Source organism: Lotus japonicus, chromosome 3 (genome assembly GCF_012489685.1).
Source record: "Lotus japonicus ecotype B-129 chromosome 3, LjGifu_v1.2".
Taxonomy (NCBI): Eukaryota; Viridiplantae; Streptophyta; class Magnoliopsida; order Fabales; family Fabaceae; genus Lotus; species Lotus japonicus.
Window position 1 is genome coordinate 70,461,510 of NC_080043.1, and position 16,085 is coordinate 70,477,594.

At 37.3% G+C, this 16,085-nt stretch overlaps 1 protein-coding gene across 4 annotated transcripts; it reads left to right on the forward strand.

Moving 5' to 3' along the window:
- Positions 1-300: 300 nt before the first annotated feature.
- On the forward strand, positions 301-6,998 carry LOC130745579 (glycerophosphodiester phosphodiesterase GDPD4). Of its 4 annotated transcripts, none has more exons than XM_057597909.1 (8): positions 301-622; positions 709-806; positions 1,251-1,311; positions 2,422-2,502; positions 3,366-3,458; positions 4,224-4,313; positions 6,345-6,472; positions 6,559-6,998. In XM_057597909.1, exons 1-8 carry the CDS (start codon positions 365-367, stop codon positions 6,725-6,727), a joined length of 978 nt encoding a protein of 325 aa, XP_057453892.1. In that variant the 5' UTR covers positions 301-364; the 3' UTR covers positions 6,728-6,998. The 4 variants fall into 4 exon arrangements, with proteins under 4 accessions (XP_057453892.1, XP_057453891.1, XP_057453894.1 ...); XM_057597908.1 differs by having other exon boundaries at positions 303-637; XM_057597911.1 differs by having other exon boundaries at positions 587-622; positions 1,247-1,311.
- The last annotated feature ends 9,087 nt before the right edge of the window (positions 6,999-16,085 follow it).

Here is a 16,085-nt window from a genome sequence, read left to right on the forward strand (position 1 = left end):
CGGATAGGAAGTAGTTGCTGCCATGATCTCGCCACGATGTTGCGAGCAACCATTCTCAAACCTGCCACGTTGCCATCTACAAAAGAAGCATCAAAATTAAGCTTTACCACTCGTTCTTGCGGTCTCCGCCACACGGCTTGCTCGTTCTTGCGGACTCCGCCACCCAAATAAATATCACTTTCATCAAAATTAGTAAAATTAACTGCACATTTTAATATGGCGTTTCTTCCATCTTTGAACAATTAATAAATAATGTGGGTAGAAATTAATAGCAGTAATTAATTAACAAGTGATTTGGAAAACATTTCAATTATCATAATTGATCTATAGGCTAGAAGAGGAGACTTCAGCTTCATCTCTCTCCATGAAGAGAGAATTGGGAACAATGCATAGGTCAAGATCTTCAAGAGCTGGAGTGGGAAGAAGAAGACACTGGCAATGGCAATGGCAGTTGAGATTTCCTTCACGGAACCTCATCATTCTCAGTCTCGTCATTCTAGCACTTCTACCTCCGATCCTCTTCCATTTCCGCCTCCGTCGCTTCCACCAGATGCAGCTTCGCCGCTGCGGTTGGCTTACTCATCCCCCTCTCATCTGTGCGCACGGCGGCGATTCATCTAAGGCCTCCGCCAACACCGTACGCTTCTTCTTCTCCTTTGTTTCCCTGTTTTCATCTTGTGATTGTTTGATTTTGGATTCTCCTTGCAGATGGCTGCGTATCTCCATGCTCTTCGTGCTCGAGTGGACTGTATCGAGATTGATGTCTCTCGTTCTTCAGATGGAGTTTTGTTTGCTCTCCATGACAGGTACTCTTACCTTCTCAATTTCTTGATCCCAGGATTCCAATTTTTTTGAAGTTTTTACTAAAATAGTATAGCATTTAAGGTTTACTAGTAGATTAAATTTTGTATTCTTCAATATAAACTTTCCATTTCTTGATTGTCCTAGCATTTAAGGCCACTAGTTACAGAATTGTTACATTGTTTTTGCTTTATTCCCTACTTTCAAATGTTTTTATAGAAAGGTAGTGAAATCATGTTGTTTTCAAGGTATTGTGATGCTGTGTGATTTATATAGCCGTATCGAGTGGGAAAAGGCTTATTTGAAAATAAGATGATGGCATGATGCTTTTGTAATTATTAATCAAAATAAATGATGAAAATAGAAATATTTGCGACCAAGTTTTTATTTATGTAACTTCTAGTAATTTTATAGTCACTTTGAGATTAATTCTCACATGATGCAGGCAGGGATCTGCAGCGGTTGTCTGGAAACACTAGTGCTAAAGTTGGTCACATGAGCTCCAAAGAGGTGAGACTAGCAGAAGGTCTTGCTGTCTTCTGAACTCTTAAGTTCATTATTGCTACACTTTCATTGTTTCAAACTCATTTTCATATATGAAATAATGTCTTAACTAGAGTTTGGTCACTTACCATTTCTATAAAGCTAGTTGCTAATACATATGAAGAAAAGAAAGAAAAAAAACAGATGTCATTCTATTTGCTAGTTGTTTGCTTAAGTGTTTGAGTCAGTAGAACCTGGTGGTGTTAAAGTGAAGTTTCCTGATTCGTTATTTTTCATAGAATTGTTGTATTGACAAAGAAAACAACCACTCTTCACCTTCACCCTGAAAGCAAAACAAAAGTAACTGTTCATTTGACATAAAGCCTCAATGGTAGCTCCGTAACATTATCACAATCATGAATATGAAAACTTTTTCGGGCACTTTTATCTGCTAATGTACACTCGCGTGCATATGATATAATCACCTCTCATGCACTGATATCTGGAAAGTAATTGTCAGATGTGGAGATATTTGGGTTTAAAAAATGTTAGATCTAAAACACCATTCATGTGTCATCATATAACTGTTTAACCTTTGAGTATAGTTCATTTTTTACATAGCATCAAAGCCATTAGGATTTAGGACTATGTGATCTAGAATTTGATCCTTGTTTCCCCCATCCTTCCAGATATAAGTTTAATTTTGATACAAGGTATGGTGTGCCTTTGCTTCAACCTCAAAGAGCTCTTGCATGGGTGTCTTAGACACAAAACCATTCACAGGCCTTTACCTGAGGGATAATTGGTTCTTGGCAAACAATTTTCTCAATGCTCTAGTTGATCTAGCTGTAAATTTTAGCATGTGAATTTTTTCATAGATATTGGTTAGAACTTAACTGGAAAAGGTGTTCTAGCGTAGTATATTATCCTCCACCAGGGTTCTTGGGATTTCTTTTGGCAATCTTGTTATTTGCATTAAATAAAATAGAGAAAAAAACTCATGTGATCATTTTATCGTAAAACTAGTTGACAGATGCATTTTAATTTTTTTTCTTCTTTTTTTCCCCTTTAATAAGAATGCTTTGAGGCTTATAAAGAGTAAAGTTGACTAAAATTGTGTTCAGTTTATTTCTGTAGATAAGAGAGCTTAGTGCTTCTGGTCAGTCAATTGAGAAGATTAAGGATGAAAGTATACCCACAATTCAAGATGCTCTGATGGTATGATTCCTGGATGCAGTAAAGGATTTTCCTTTTCTTCCTTAAAGGTCTTGCTAGTAGGTATTTTATTGAATAGTTTGAGTTTAGACTAAGAAACACGTTTACAGACACGACACTGACACACTAACACATTTAATGTCTAAAGTATAGGACATCAAGACACTGCATCTATACATATGTGTGTGTGTGTGTTTGTGTTTGTGTATGGCAGAGGGGCGAGTTAATCTTAACTATTCATGCATAATTGTATTGTCAAGATTAGCTGTTCTCACTTCTGATGCTCTCACTTGATACTCACCTATATGTGTGTGTGTGTGTGTCTGTGTACACTGTGTGGGGTACTAGGGTGAACATAGGAAGAAGTGACAATCTAAAATGAAGTGTGATGGTGACCTATTAAAACATTTTTCAGATTGACCTTTTTTTTATAATTTAAGTTGAATTTTTTAAAGATATTTAAAAAAAAGAATTGAATGAGTTGTGTCATTCAAATTTCGTGTCTTAAATAGTGTCTACTAAGTGTCTCAGATGTCTCAGTTAAGTGTTCTAGGATGTCGGCTCAGTGCTCAGTGTCAAAGCCAATAACAAAATTTTATATTAATAGGACACTTGATGTGGAGTGTTTGACTTGACATGTGTCATACGGGTGTCAATGTCAGAAAAGTGTCTGAAACCTCAAGAAGAAATTTCTGTGCTTCATAGGTTTTACTTAGATCTATCCCACTCTATTTTGTTTTGCTTGCTTGCTTTCTTTGATTTCATATTTATTTTCTGTTACTGTTGATAATTATCTGCTTAAATGTTTTTACCTGTCCTTTCTATGTAAGAGCATATTTTTTGACTGCAGTTCTGTATTTTTTTAGTTGACTGCAAATGCAGTACGACAGATAGTCCTAGATATTAAAGTTGGACCCCCATTTTATGAGAAAGGACTTGCTGAAGACATTCTTTCTATTGTAAGTATAATGATCCTGTCCCTTTTCCTTCAGCACTTAATCACTGTCTATTTACACTGTCAGCCCCTTTTCCCTTTGCTGTTTGGCATGTTTAATATATTAAAAGCTTTCTCCTGTCTTTGAGTTAATGACCTGCTGAAAGTATTTATAAGTTGCATGATGAAAATTCCCTTGATATTGAGCATGTGGGCTATAGTGTTTACGTCTGGGATAAGTTTTATTTCTTTCCCCATCTTTTTTCCATGTTAAATTTTGAAGAATTATATGGTTGTCTTGTCTTAGCTGTAAAGTTCACTTTGTTCCTGTCGATGTAGTTTCCTCATGGGTAAAATACATTTTTCACCACCTGAAACTTCACGGTACTACCACGAACTTAATACTACAAAAAACCCTTATGCTTTGGTTCTAGTGGAAATGCTAGTTTCTCAACTCAACTGTGATGGACTGAAATCGCCCTCTTGTCATTGTCCACTTCCCCTTCTCTTTGGTTATTCCCTTCCCCCCATATAATGGCTCAAATTAAAATAGTGTGCATGAAAGAAAATATGGTAGATGAGCAGAATCTCTTTTCTAGACGTCATAGTTCCAAGACAATCCATCAAAGGATAAACATGGTTAAAGTAATTATAATCTTTGATGTATCCAATACATCTGAAACAAATTGTGGTAACTTCCCAGCAGTAAGTGGCCTTATTTTGTCTTCAAAATATTTTCTGCTTTTGAAGCTTATGTAATTTCCAAGTCTCAATACAATGTCTCTTTCAGGTGGAGAAGACAGAGTGCAGAAACTGCCTCGTATGGGCTAAAAGTGACAATTTAGCAAGGGATGTAATTAAGCTCTCGTCAGAAATTTCGGTAAGAAGCAGTTTATCTATTTATAACATATAATTTCTGAAGCGTGGAGTCGTGGACTATTATGCTGCCACTTCAATCACATTTCAATTATTTACTTCGTATATTTTTACCATGTCAGCTTTTCAGGTGAGACGTGAATCTCAACATTCTTTTGATCCTTTAAATTCCTTTGATCATCTTATAACTTTTATCATAATTATAATTCAATATCCTGATTACTTTTGGTCATAAATTTAAAACTCTATTTCATCTCATAAGAATGCCTATCTTAATCCACCCGTATATATTAATAAATTTGAGCCCTAACTCTTGATTTTATGAAATCACATCATATTTTCTCTTGTCGTGAAGTCACAACACGTATCGTCAAGTTTACAAATTAAGGGTCTTTACTTAATAATATATTAATTCCATCCGCCGTGCAGGTCATTGTCTAATTTAGCTATAATAATATTTGCATGGATCTTTCATGTTTCTGTGTCTAGAATGTTTTACCTATTGGAAAATTTGTGGAATTTTTAAAAAAGAAAGGCTTTGATATGTTGGTCAGTAAGAATGTTCTTTCAAAGTTGCCCCTCTTTAATTTTTTTTTATCATTTTTTTATTCCATAAAAATATGAGAATCATGTGTTTTTATTCTCTCAAATGAGGGACTAAATCACACTATTTTGTGAAAGTATGGAGTAAAAATGAAAATGGAAATTAAAGAGGGGCTATTTTAAAAATATCATATTTTTAGGGACTAATTATATTTAAGCCTTTTTTTTTCTTCTTTAGGCCTCCTTGCTATCTAAAATGGCTGTGGAAAAGAAATGTCATTTATGTTCTAAACAACTGCTTGGCCGGGGAGCATAAGGACAATGAATTGTACATAGCTTTTGCCTGCAATTTGTTAACTAACCTGTACACCTACTTAGCATTTATTTTTAAGGCTGCCAGTGATTTACTATTAACAGGGAAGAATGTAAGCAATACTCAAACTATAAAGTCATGCTTCTGAGAGTTGGTATAGTTGTGATGATGAACAACAAAAATCTTCCAGCAAAGCATGGAAAGAAACAGGACGGGTGTCTTTATTGCTGATTCAATGCATGGGTTTTTGACCCCAAAAAATGCATTGAGTTTTCACAATAAAAATGCATCGAGTCTTTTATGGTGGAAAAAAGTTGAAGTCTCTACAAAATTCTGATAGTTGCACTGCAGAACTAAACAGTACTGTAGTTGATGCTTTTCAATTTCATTGTAAATTCAGAATCAAATAATGGAAAAATCAGACTATTCATAGGAAGTTTTTTTCCCCTTGGATTACAGAAGTGACGTTATCAGGGCAGGGGGGCAATAAAAGGAATACTTTGACAAGAGGATACAAATAGATATCCTCCTAGGATGAATGAAATAAAATTAAAAGAATAAAAAAGAACATAGAACTGAACTAGACAACTAGTATAGCACATCTAATTTGTGAAGCCTGGTAGTCTTTCGACATGTCTAACTGACGAATCCCTCTAGAATAGCCGGTGACCTGCGTCCCTGGAAATACTTATCCCTAAAAATCACACATTATACACTTCGAGAAAGTTGTCCTCTTAACTCGTCTGAAATCTTCTGAACTGAGTGCTAGTGCTCAAAACTGAGTCTAGAGTCTAGACCAATCCAATGTTTACCAAAAATTCTAGCCTACACTACAAATAGCTTGTAGTCAGTCAGTGACTGTCGGTCTAAAATGACTTGCTGCATGAGTAGGAGAAGAGCATAGCACAATTTTACAAGAGAGTTTTAGTTATTTGGCCTTTTGGGTGGTAATCCTATTAAATCTTTCAGTACAAATGAAAAGACTTCAACTTGAGAGGGAAAGCTGGATTTGAAGGAAGCTAGCAAAATAAAGGCCATGCTTGTTTGTATTTATTGATGATAAGAAGCCATTTTAATGGTTACGGAGAAGCCAGCTTAAATTTTACTGTGGATTTGTCCCTTTCACGTAGTTTCTATTGTCCTTTTCAACTTTCACAACTTCAGTCTGGCGTGATGCAGGTTGGCTACATTGTTATGAGGGAGCCTTCCACTGGGGCGAGAACAAAATTGTTGCGGATTAAAGGCGCTGAGGTTGTTGGTGTCTACCACCCATTGATTGATGAAAAGCTTATGAGGGTTTTGCGCAGGTATGATTTTCTATTAAAGCTTCTAGCAGCAGCTAGCTCCATGGATGTGTTGTTGTATTGATCATATTTTGCATTGTGGTTGACAGAAGGAATAAAAGGGTGTATGCCTGGACTGTTGATGATGCGGAATCCATGCAAAAGATGTTGTTTGAGCATGTTGATGCTATTGTTACGGGCGACCCAACTTTACTTCAGCGCCTAATGCAAGATACCAGAACACAATGTCTCGAAGAAGGTTATTCATTAACCCACTGACATTTATTTCAAGAGGGTGAGCTCTGTTTCAAAGATGGCCTCTGTATGTTTGTGACTTGTGAATTGTGAAATTCAAAACTGTAATCCATTCTGTAAACTCCATCCTTTCCTCAGTTGCAAATTGATGTTAAGCAGGAAAAAACCAAAGAATATCGTGCAGGCCTTAGATTTTGCCTTTGGGGGTATTTAATGGGCCCAGTTGTTTTTTAATCAATTTTTGGGTGTATTAAAAATTAGACAATGACACATAATATTTACACATGTTTCAAAAGTTAGGTAGACTAGAAATATGAAACACTTGCAGAATGTGAGCAGCCCCTGCAAAAGGAAGATAATTACCGCACTGCATATCATGGGCTGTATAGATTTTAGGCTTAATTGCACTTTTGGTCCCCCAACTATGACCTTCCTGCGAAAGTCGTCCCTAAACTTCAAAATTAGCAAAACTCGTCCCTCAACTACACACACAGTTGCACTTTTGCTGATGTGGTATTATTTAATAATATTTTAATTGAAAAATATTAATAATATAATTAAGAAATAGAATTTTTATTTTTGGGACTAGTGACGGAGATAATCCGTCACAATTCACAATTCAGTCACCAAATTTCTTCATCTTCCTCAATATTACAGTGAGCATTTTCATCAACCTCTTTCCCTAACATCACTGGAACCTTTCCCAAAATCATCATCAAAATACCCATCATCATCACCGCATATATACAAGATGAAATTTCCAGACCAATTAAAAGGAAATTAATACGTGTTTGTCATAAAAAAATCTAAGTTATTTTTCCTAAATTCTATCTTCAATCCAAAACCCAGAATGAAGAACCCAGAATCATCACCCCAAACAAATCACCCAAAACTTCATCCCTGCCGCAACCCCCAAAACCCTCTAGGGACGAGTTACGACCACAACATGGTACCAAGGAGTAGTGGCGGCGATAGAACTAGATCTGGCTGTTCCATCTTCAATTTTCAGAGAAACATAACCATCTTGGTTCTGCTATGGTGCACAAACACAGAGAGATGAGAATCAGTGGTACAACAAGAAGCCAACCATCACCTCTGAGATACATCGAACCCAGTCAGCCCATCCATAGATCTGCACAGCCAGCCACCAAGCTCCTCCCTTTCCCATGGCCGCAAGCTTCACCATCTCATCACTGTCATTTTGGTTCGCCACGCAGATCTGGTTCAGGAGGTGGCGGAGGGTATAACCCAGAGCAGAACCAAGATGGAGAAGATGGGTTAAACCCTGCGTTAGGCTAAAAACTGATGAATTACTTGTCAAGACACAGGTGTGATAGCCACCACAAGAAACTTCTTCCGAGTATGGAAGTTTACTAATCAAGGATGGTTTTGTTGCATTGCTCGTCTCCTTCATACACTGAATATTTTGATTGAATAAAGCACTTGTCAATAAAACCAGTTGATAATAGAGTTAAGTAATAATAATAATAATAATAAAAACCAACTTGTCAAACCATGCTGTTATTTAATTAAAAAAACTTTTTTTTCAGTTAAAATTAATTAAGAAAGGCCATGTCATCATTTTCAGTTAGATTTCTGACGGAATGCTAACGGAAGACCAAAAGTGCAACTGTGTGTATAGTTGAGGGACGAGTTTTGCTAATTTTGAAGTTTAGGGATGATTTTCGCAGGAAGGCCATAGTTGGGGGACCAAAAGTGCAATTAAGCCTAGATTTTATGCTTTCATCAATATTAAGTTAATATTTAATTGCTTTGTTTTTGTGAAGTCCGATTATAAAAGCCAGTTCCATGTACGAAATAAGCTAACTCCATTTTATTTCTATCTCTCTCCCACTAATAAAGGAAGAGACAGAGGAGAGGATCTTGTAGAGGAAGGGTCCGTTTGGTGCGACGTATAGTATAAGGCCTGATAGTATAAGACCTGATAGTATAAGCCCTGATAACTTTCTTATACTATCCAGCGTTTGGACATACTCTGTATAATTTACCATATCGTTTAAATTAATGCAGTTTTATGTTTAATGAAGTATTGAATAATGATATATAATAAAAATCAAATATGGAGGTGATTATAACGGTGGTGGCGGTGATGATGGAAGTAGTGGTAGGTTGGTGGTGGTGGTGGCAATGGTGGTAGGTTGGTGTTGGTGACAGTGGAGATAGGTTGGTGGTGGTGGTGGCAGCGATAGTGGTGGTAAGGCGGTGGTGGGAGGTAATGGTGGTGGTGGTGGCGATAGGGTGGTGGTTGTGGTGTCGGTGGTGGCGGTAGGGCAACGGCGGTGGTGGTGGCGGTGGTGGTGATCGGGTGGTGGCGGTGGTGGCAGCGATGGTGGTTGTGGTGTTGGCGACGATAGGGTGTGGTGGTGGTGGTAAGGCGGTGGCAGCTTAGTAGGGTGGTGACGACGGTGGAGGGTGGAAGCAATGGTGGTGGTAGTAGCGATAGGGTGGTGGTTGTGGTGTCGGTAGTGGCAATAGAGTGGTGGCGGCGATTATGGTGGTGGTGGCGATAAGGTTGTGGTGGCGGTGATTATGGTGGTGGTGTCGGTAGGGCGGCGATGGTGGTGGTGGTGGCAACACCAGTGGTGACGGTAGGGCGGTGGTGGCGGCGGCGACGGTGATCGGGTGGTGGTGCCAATGGTGGTGTAAGTTGGCAGCAATAGAGGGTGGTGGTGATGGTGACTTATACGTCACAACCTTATCATGTCTTATCCATCACTCACATGATGGATTAAATAATACGTCATTTTAACGTATAAGGGGACTTTGATGGATAAGCTTATACAATACAATGTCATCACCAAACAATGGATAAACTCATAATGTATTGTATAAGCTTATACTATCATGCCTAATACGGCGTGCCAAACGAGCCCGAAGAGTTAGGAGAAGCTCATTCATTGCATGATTGGGTGAAAGTAAAAGTAAAGGCGAAAGAAAGGAGTTGCGTGGAAATCAACAAATGGTCATGTTTGTTCAAGTAAAAACAGAGGTTTGGAATTTGAACTTAAAAATAAAGTGTTTTTGAGCTGCCAATCAGAAAAGAAACAGGGTTGTTAAAGTTTCTAGTAAGGACTTCTTTTTTCTTATTAGAGGAGAAGCAAGGGACTGCAGGAGTCTAGATTACTTTCATCATTTTTGGCATATTCCACTAGACACACTACAAAAAAAATGTTATTTAGTGGGGGTTTTTTAGCGGGGGTTTTGATAACCCCTGCAAATGTCGTTGCTTTTTAATAGTTAAGGGGGGTTTTAATAACCCCCGCAAAATTTTCATTAATTACCCCCTCGTTCTCGTTCTCCATCACTCTCAGTCACTCTCACTCGTTCGTTCTCGTTCTCAACTCTCACTCGTTCGTTCAACCATGGATTTCCACCGATTTGATCTCGATTTCCACCGATTTCAACCTGATTTCCACCGATTTCAACCTGATTCCACCGATTCCAACCTCCCGATTTCCACCGATTTCTTCTGTTTCGAGCTCCCTTCGATCACTCTCTTCGATCTCGCTTCTCAATTCTCTTTCAGATTGCGATTTAGGGTTCTACGCAAACGTTGATAATTTCCTCTGCACATTCCTCTCCATTTCCATAGAATTGCGATTCGCAATTTGAAGATCTGTGTTGTGCCGAGTCTTCGCGTCAAGCTTGGGTGGTGAATATCTCAGGCGGCCGCGGACGGCGGCGACGATAGCGGCGGCGGTTGGTGGAGGAGCTGGAACGGGAAGAGAGGTGGATAATTGTGATCGGAGAAGAGAATGATGTATTTGAAGCAGCCTAGGATTTCGCAGAGCATGGAGTTGTTGTTGTTGTTTGATTTGGTTGTTTGCGTTTCTGTGTGTGGTTGTTGCTGTGGCTCCTCCTCCACCTTGTGTTAGAGGTGGTGATCTTGTGAAGGGAAATTCAGGTGGCTACTGTTTGCATGCAATTTTGATGGTTTCCCTCTGAGCCTGTGGCTCGGGGGATCTGAGAGTAGCTATAGCCATGGCGTCGTCAGAGAATGAGGCTTCTTCTCAGTCTTCTTCTCCTTCTGCTTCTACACCTTCCTGTATGAACAAGTTTAGGCTCTATGAGACTCTATCGGTATGATGCTATGCACTTTTATTCTTCTTTCTAGTGTTTGTGGATATTAAGTATTCTAGTGAATTTATTATCATTGGTGGTTCTTCTTTGTTTTGAAATTGCAATGTTAAATGTTTGAATCAGGAAACTATGTAATCATTGGATTTCTTTTGTTACAGGCCTCAATGTATAGGTTCACTATTTTACAGGACGAGAATTAGTTGACTAAGTAGACAGAAGTAGATAAATTGGTAAACTAATTCCATTGTCTGATTTAGCTCTCATTCTTTCACTAATTTGATGTTTTTATACGTACCCGATTGGATGCAAACCAAAGAGCACTTATTGGAGCTTATTTAGTGCATTTTCTAGTAGATAATCTCCAATAAGCATATATACATATACCCTTTACTTCCAAAGTGAATTTGAATGTAACTTTTATTCCCTGGCAATGTGAGCATCTATGCGAATACTTCCTATTTCTATTTGACCTTGAAATGGGATTTGCCTTAAATTTGGAAGGGGTTATCTTCTGGCCTCTGTTTATGATTTAGATACTTGGTTTGGAAATATGGCCCTAGAATTACAATGCCTGTCTAATCCAATGTTTATATTTAACTCTTGATATCCCATTTGAGATATACTGAATTACGTGCTTGGATGTGCTTTTGTTTTTATGTTTGTGCCACAGAACTTTTACATGATAGGAAGGGAAAAGAACAGGACATATTGGAGAGTGCTAAAGATTGATCGGCAAGATCCATCTGAGTTAAATGTGTGCGAAGATTCAACCACGTATACAGAAAGTGAATGTTCTGACCTGTTGAGGCGTATCAATGAGGGGAACAAGTCCACAGGTGGACTGAAATTTGTTACAACTTGTTCTGGAATTGTTGGTATGTAGATCCAATGTGTTTTTCAAATACGTACCAGACATTCCTTTTTCATTGTTCCATGTTTGAGATGTTTATCACTTGTCTTTTCTATATTTGCAATGCAGATGAAGTTAAAATATTCATTTGGTGCGTTCTTAGATCCCGTAGCTGACAAGGTATCTATTACTACTCTTTGGACTACTTGATGCTTACATACAAGTCTCTTTAAGTAATAACATATTTCGATTCCTCAGAATCAATTCTGTCACCCATAAGCTTCTCCCACAACTGGTTTTGGCTTTGCGATAAATAGTAGAATGATTTGCAAACATACTATAAGTGACATGTCAAAACCGTGCTTTTGTTATTTTCTGAAAGTGAATGATTTTCTATTGAATGCAGCTTATGGTTGCTGCAACATTGGTTTTATTATGTACTAGACCTTTGTCTGTTGATGTTTTTGGACAAGCACCCTAGCTACTGACTCTCCCTTCAATTGCCATAATTGGTAGAGGTAATGCTACTTAACTTATTGCATCTTTGATTTCTATGACATGCAATACCTTCAAGGTATTGCTCACAGGGAACCTTACAAAGGGTCGCACATCATCACCAAAATCATGCATCTTCATTGTTATGGATTCCTTATCCCTTCTCTCTGCTGTTATTTTTTCTATGATGTTCAATTTGTAATGTGTCAATTGGCTCTTATTCTAGGTTAAAAATGTCCCTAGAATAAACTTTGGTAGCCAAGGCAAGTTTAAAGCTGTAAATAATCTCTTGCATTTAAGGGGGTTGAAAACTCCCGTTAAAAAAAGCTTGCGGATAAGGGAGGTTTAAAACCCCCGCTAAAAAACGCCGCTAAATGTATATGCAGGTACCAGGGTTTGCTGAAAAACGCCGCTAATAATTTGTGGCGAGTGTAACTTCGGGATTTTTCAAAACCCCCGCTAAGTAACTCGCGGGGGTTGAAAACCCCCACTAATTGCAAGAAAAAAACCCCACTAAAAAACGTTTTTTTTTGTAGTGACAAGCTACACCACACTTCCACCATAAACCTCTCTCAACTTTTATCATCTTTGGCCTCCATTTCAGTGTAAAGCCTTCCCATCTCTCTCACCTTCTAGTCCTGAGTCCAGTATTCCTAGAAGAAGAAAAAGGGTAGTGAGTATCTAGGGTAGCACTTTCCCCCAAGACTTGCTAGAAGAAGAAAAAGGGTGATTGATGAGTTTTCTTTAATTTGATTGACTAATGGAGAAAACAGATCAAGAAAACTGGCATATATCATCAATCCTCCTTCCTCAACCTCCTCAATTCTCTTTAATTTCTATGTTCCCTCCCTGGCTTGCTATACAACATAGTTAACAGTGCACACATGCAATTTCTCTTCACTCTGCTACTTACTGCATAAAAATCACATCCCTCTTTCTTTCTTTCTTTCTTCTGTTATCTTCTCTTCACTATGCTACTGTTGTTGTCTAAGATGTTTGGTGTCTTAGCAACTTTGGCGGTTCTTGTTTACACCATGGGGTTCACTGCTTATAGCGAGAAAGACATGACGACAATCGTTATTGTGATTGCAATGATAATCTCCAATATAACCATTCAACTATTCATGAATCCACCAACTGGCTTCTTCAGGTCAGATGACGGTTTGAATGTTGTCATGGATGTTGTGGAGGAGCAGGACACTTATACCAAATTCTTGTTTTGGAACTCCACATCTCTCACTTCATCTCTTTGTGTATTTTGTCTCTTGATCATGGGGTGCCCTCCCAACCACCCACTTATAATAAGAAGTATGTACACCACCATCACAGGCCTAGCTATTAGCATCTTCTTCTATGTGCGTTGTGCCTGCAGTGGCCAGAGAAGGAGATGATGGTGTGGAAGCTCCTGTGATGGCTGTTCTGGAGCCCTGGACTTTTGCAAAATTCATGATATCAGGCACTATCACTTTGCATTCATCTCTTGTTGTAATGTGTCTCATCTTTCTTATGAGGTTCCCTCACAACCACCCACTTGTATCAGCAGGCTTGAGCATCGCCATCCCAGGCCTAGCTTTTACCACCTTCTTCTATGTGCTTGTGTGCTGCGTTTACTGTAGGGCTTTGTTAATCTATTTAACTCTACAAGACTACAACTGTCTCCAGATCATGTAAAGTTAATTAGTTTGACATGAAATATTTGGTATCTTTTAGTTGTATCCATCATGCTGCAGCTGCAATTAGTTAGAACTATTCTTTATCTTTGTCTTGCTATTTTATTTCACCAATTTAATGTGCCTTTAACTATTGTGTGGCATAACTTTTCCCTCAAGACTATATCAGACTATCAGTCCTCTGTGACAATTATGCTTATTAAAAAACATGTAATGATGTTAATTACTCCCTCCGTTCCAAAATATAGGTTATTTTAGGTTGTGTACATTGTTTTAAAACTTATTAATTGACAATTTTTTTATTAAAATACCCCCATTTAAAGTTGTGTTATATTAAGGAGAGAGAAATGTTATTATTGGTTAAGTGGATAGTGAGAGTTGTGATAGGTGAAAATTGAAGGTGGTAATTAAGATATATAATATTAAATGAGGGTATATAATGAAGAAAGAGAGAAAAAGTGCATTGATTTTGCCAAACAACTTATATTTTGAAATATAGTAAAAATTCTAAAACAACTTACATTTTGGAACGGAGGGAGTAATGTATTGAATTTTTTAAATTCACGAGGGATCCTAACATAATTTACAATAGATTTGGGCTAAACTAGAATAACTTATTTATTAAAATAAATTCTTAATTGGTAAATCTTATAGCGGGTCATAATTGGTTTGTGCAAACCTTACAGAAAGAAAAACTTGTTAGGTGAACCCATCTAGATCACACATATCTTTCTCATAAATTATTTTTCTTGAGTCCGGATGGTAATATTATGGAAGCAAATGAACCCTATTGAATAGAGAAGTGCAAATATACTCCTATCTATCTCCTTCATCATAATTCCAAGTTTCCAAATTCCTTATAGATCACTATTCAATTGAGATTGCAATTTTTTGTTTGGTAACGTATATGAATTTCCCTTATTTTAATGGTTTCAGCGCATTAGATTTTTTTTTAACAAGAGGGGTTAAGCCTCAAAACACGCTACACCGACGCAAACCTAGAAAGAGAGGGAGAAGCCTCCAAACAATTAATAAATATGCTGGAAAGATAATAATCTATGGCACTCTCCAAACAGTGAGTCCAACCAATGTGATTCAAAAGAAAACTCTAAACCCACATGGGCTAAATAATGCGCAAGTGCGTTCGCCTCTCTATAAATATGCTGGAAAACCATAGCACCATGGTCTTCTTTCATGTGTACCACTCGCTGAGCCCATTAGATTATTTCTCTATTATTTTAGTTTACAAAATTATTAGGAAATTTAATATTTAGTTGTGTACTAATATTAGATAATTTTAAATTACAATTTACAACACGTAGTCTAAAAAAATAGTAAATAATTACATAGTTGTCAAGTACTCTTTTAATAAAAAACTTCTTTTTTTTTTCATGAAAAGAAAAACTATCTAATTTAATAGAAAAGTTTGTCCTCGAAAGACAACTCAAGTGGTAAGAGTTAGGTGACATACGTATTGGGGAGAAGACTCATAGATCAATCTCTGGATGGTATAATTTATCTTTCTAATGTACCTAAAAAATTAAAAAATTAATTAGTTGTGTTAATTATTATATGTAGAAGTATATAAAATTGAATTTAATCTTTTGGCATTGGGCTTTAGTTAAGCCTACATCTATTTTTTTTGGTCTGAAATAAATAGACGCATTTTCATTCAGGCAACAAGAAAAAACCCATCGATATGTCTTTCTTTGATGGTTCCGAAACCGCTGATGTTAGGATTAAGGAAGTAGACTGACATCTCGGAACCAAGCTCAACGCGGAATATATTGGTGGTAGCATCATTTATACATGATATAAAATATATAATGGCAACTAAATTCATGTGATAGCAAAAAATAGAACACATGCATGGAACAAGTTCCATCCTATATTTTTTTTTTTAGTTTTAGGGAAAGCTCATCATCTTGAGAAGAAGATGAATCAGCAAGTAACATATGAGCAATACAATCAGATGGATTATCCCACAATGATGAAGACACTAATTCAGAAGCCCTAGCAGCCATGATGGAGTATGTTTGTGCTACTACATTTGCTGCCCATCATATATTTTTAATCTTTATTAAAAATGATAAATAATATTATTATATTTTTGTTCATTACCAAAAATATGTTATTAATGATTTTCTTTTATCTTATCCTATCCTAGTGTGCAATCCAATCCATGTAATCATCCAAATTGGTTGCACGTGGATGGTGGCGGTGGCAAATGGCAATGCCTTTCTTTGTCTACTGTTCCTTTAACCTT

Excerpts from the sequence above, each read along its gene's own strand:
- LOC130745579 (XM_057597908.1), top strand. The coding sequence starts at position 365 with ATGAAGAGAGAATTGGGAACAATGCATAGGTCAAGATCTTCAAGAGCT. Across the intron at positions 638-708 it reads CTAAGGCCTCCGCCAACACC|ATGGCTGCGTATCTCCATGC; the intron begins GTACGCTTCTTC and ends TTCTCCTTGCAG. Across the intron at positions 2,503-3,365 it reads CAATTCAAGATGCTCTGATG|TTGACTGCAAATGCAGTACG; the intron begins GTATGATTCCTG and ends GTATTTTTTTAG.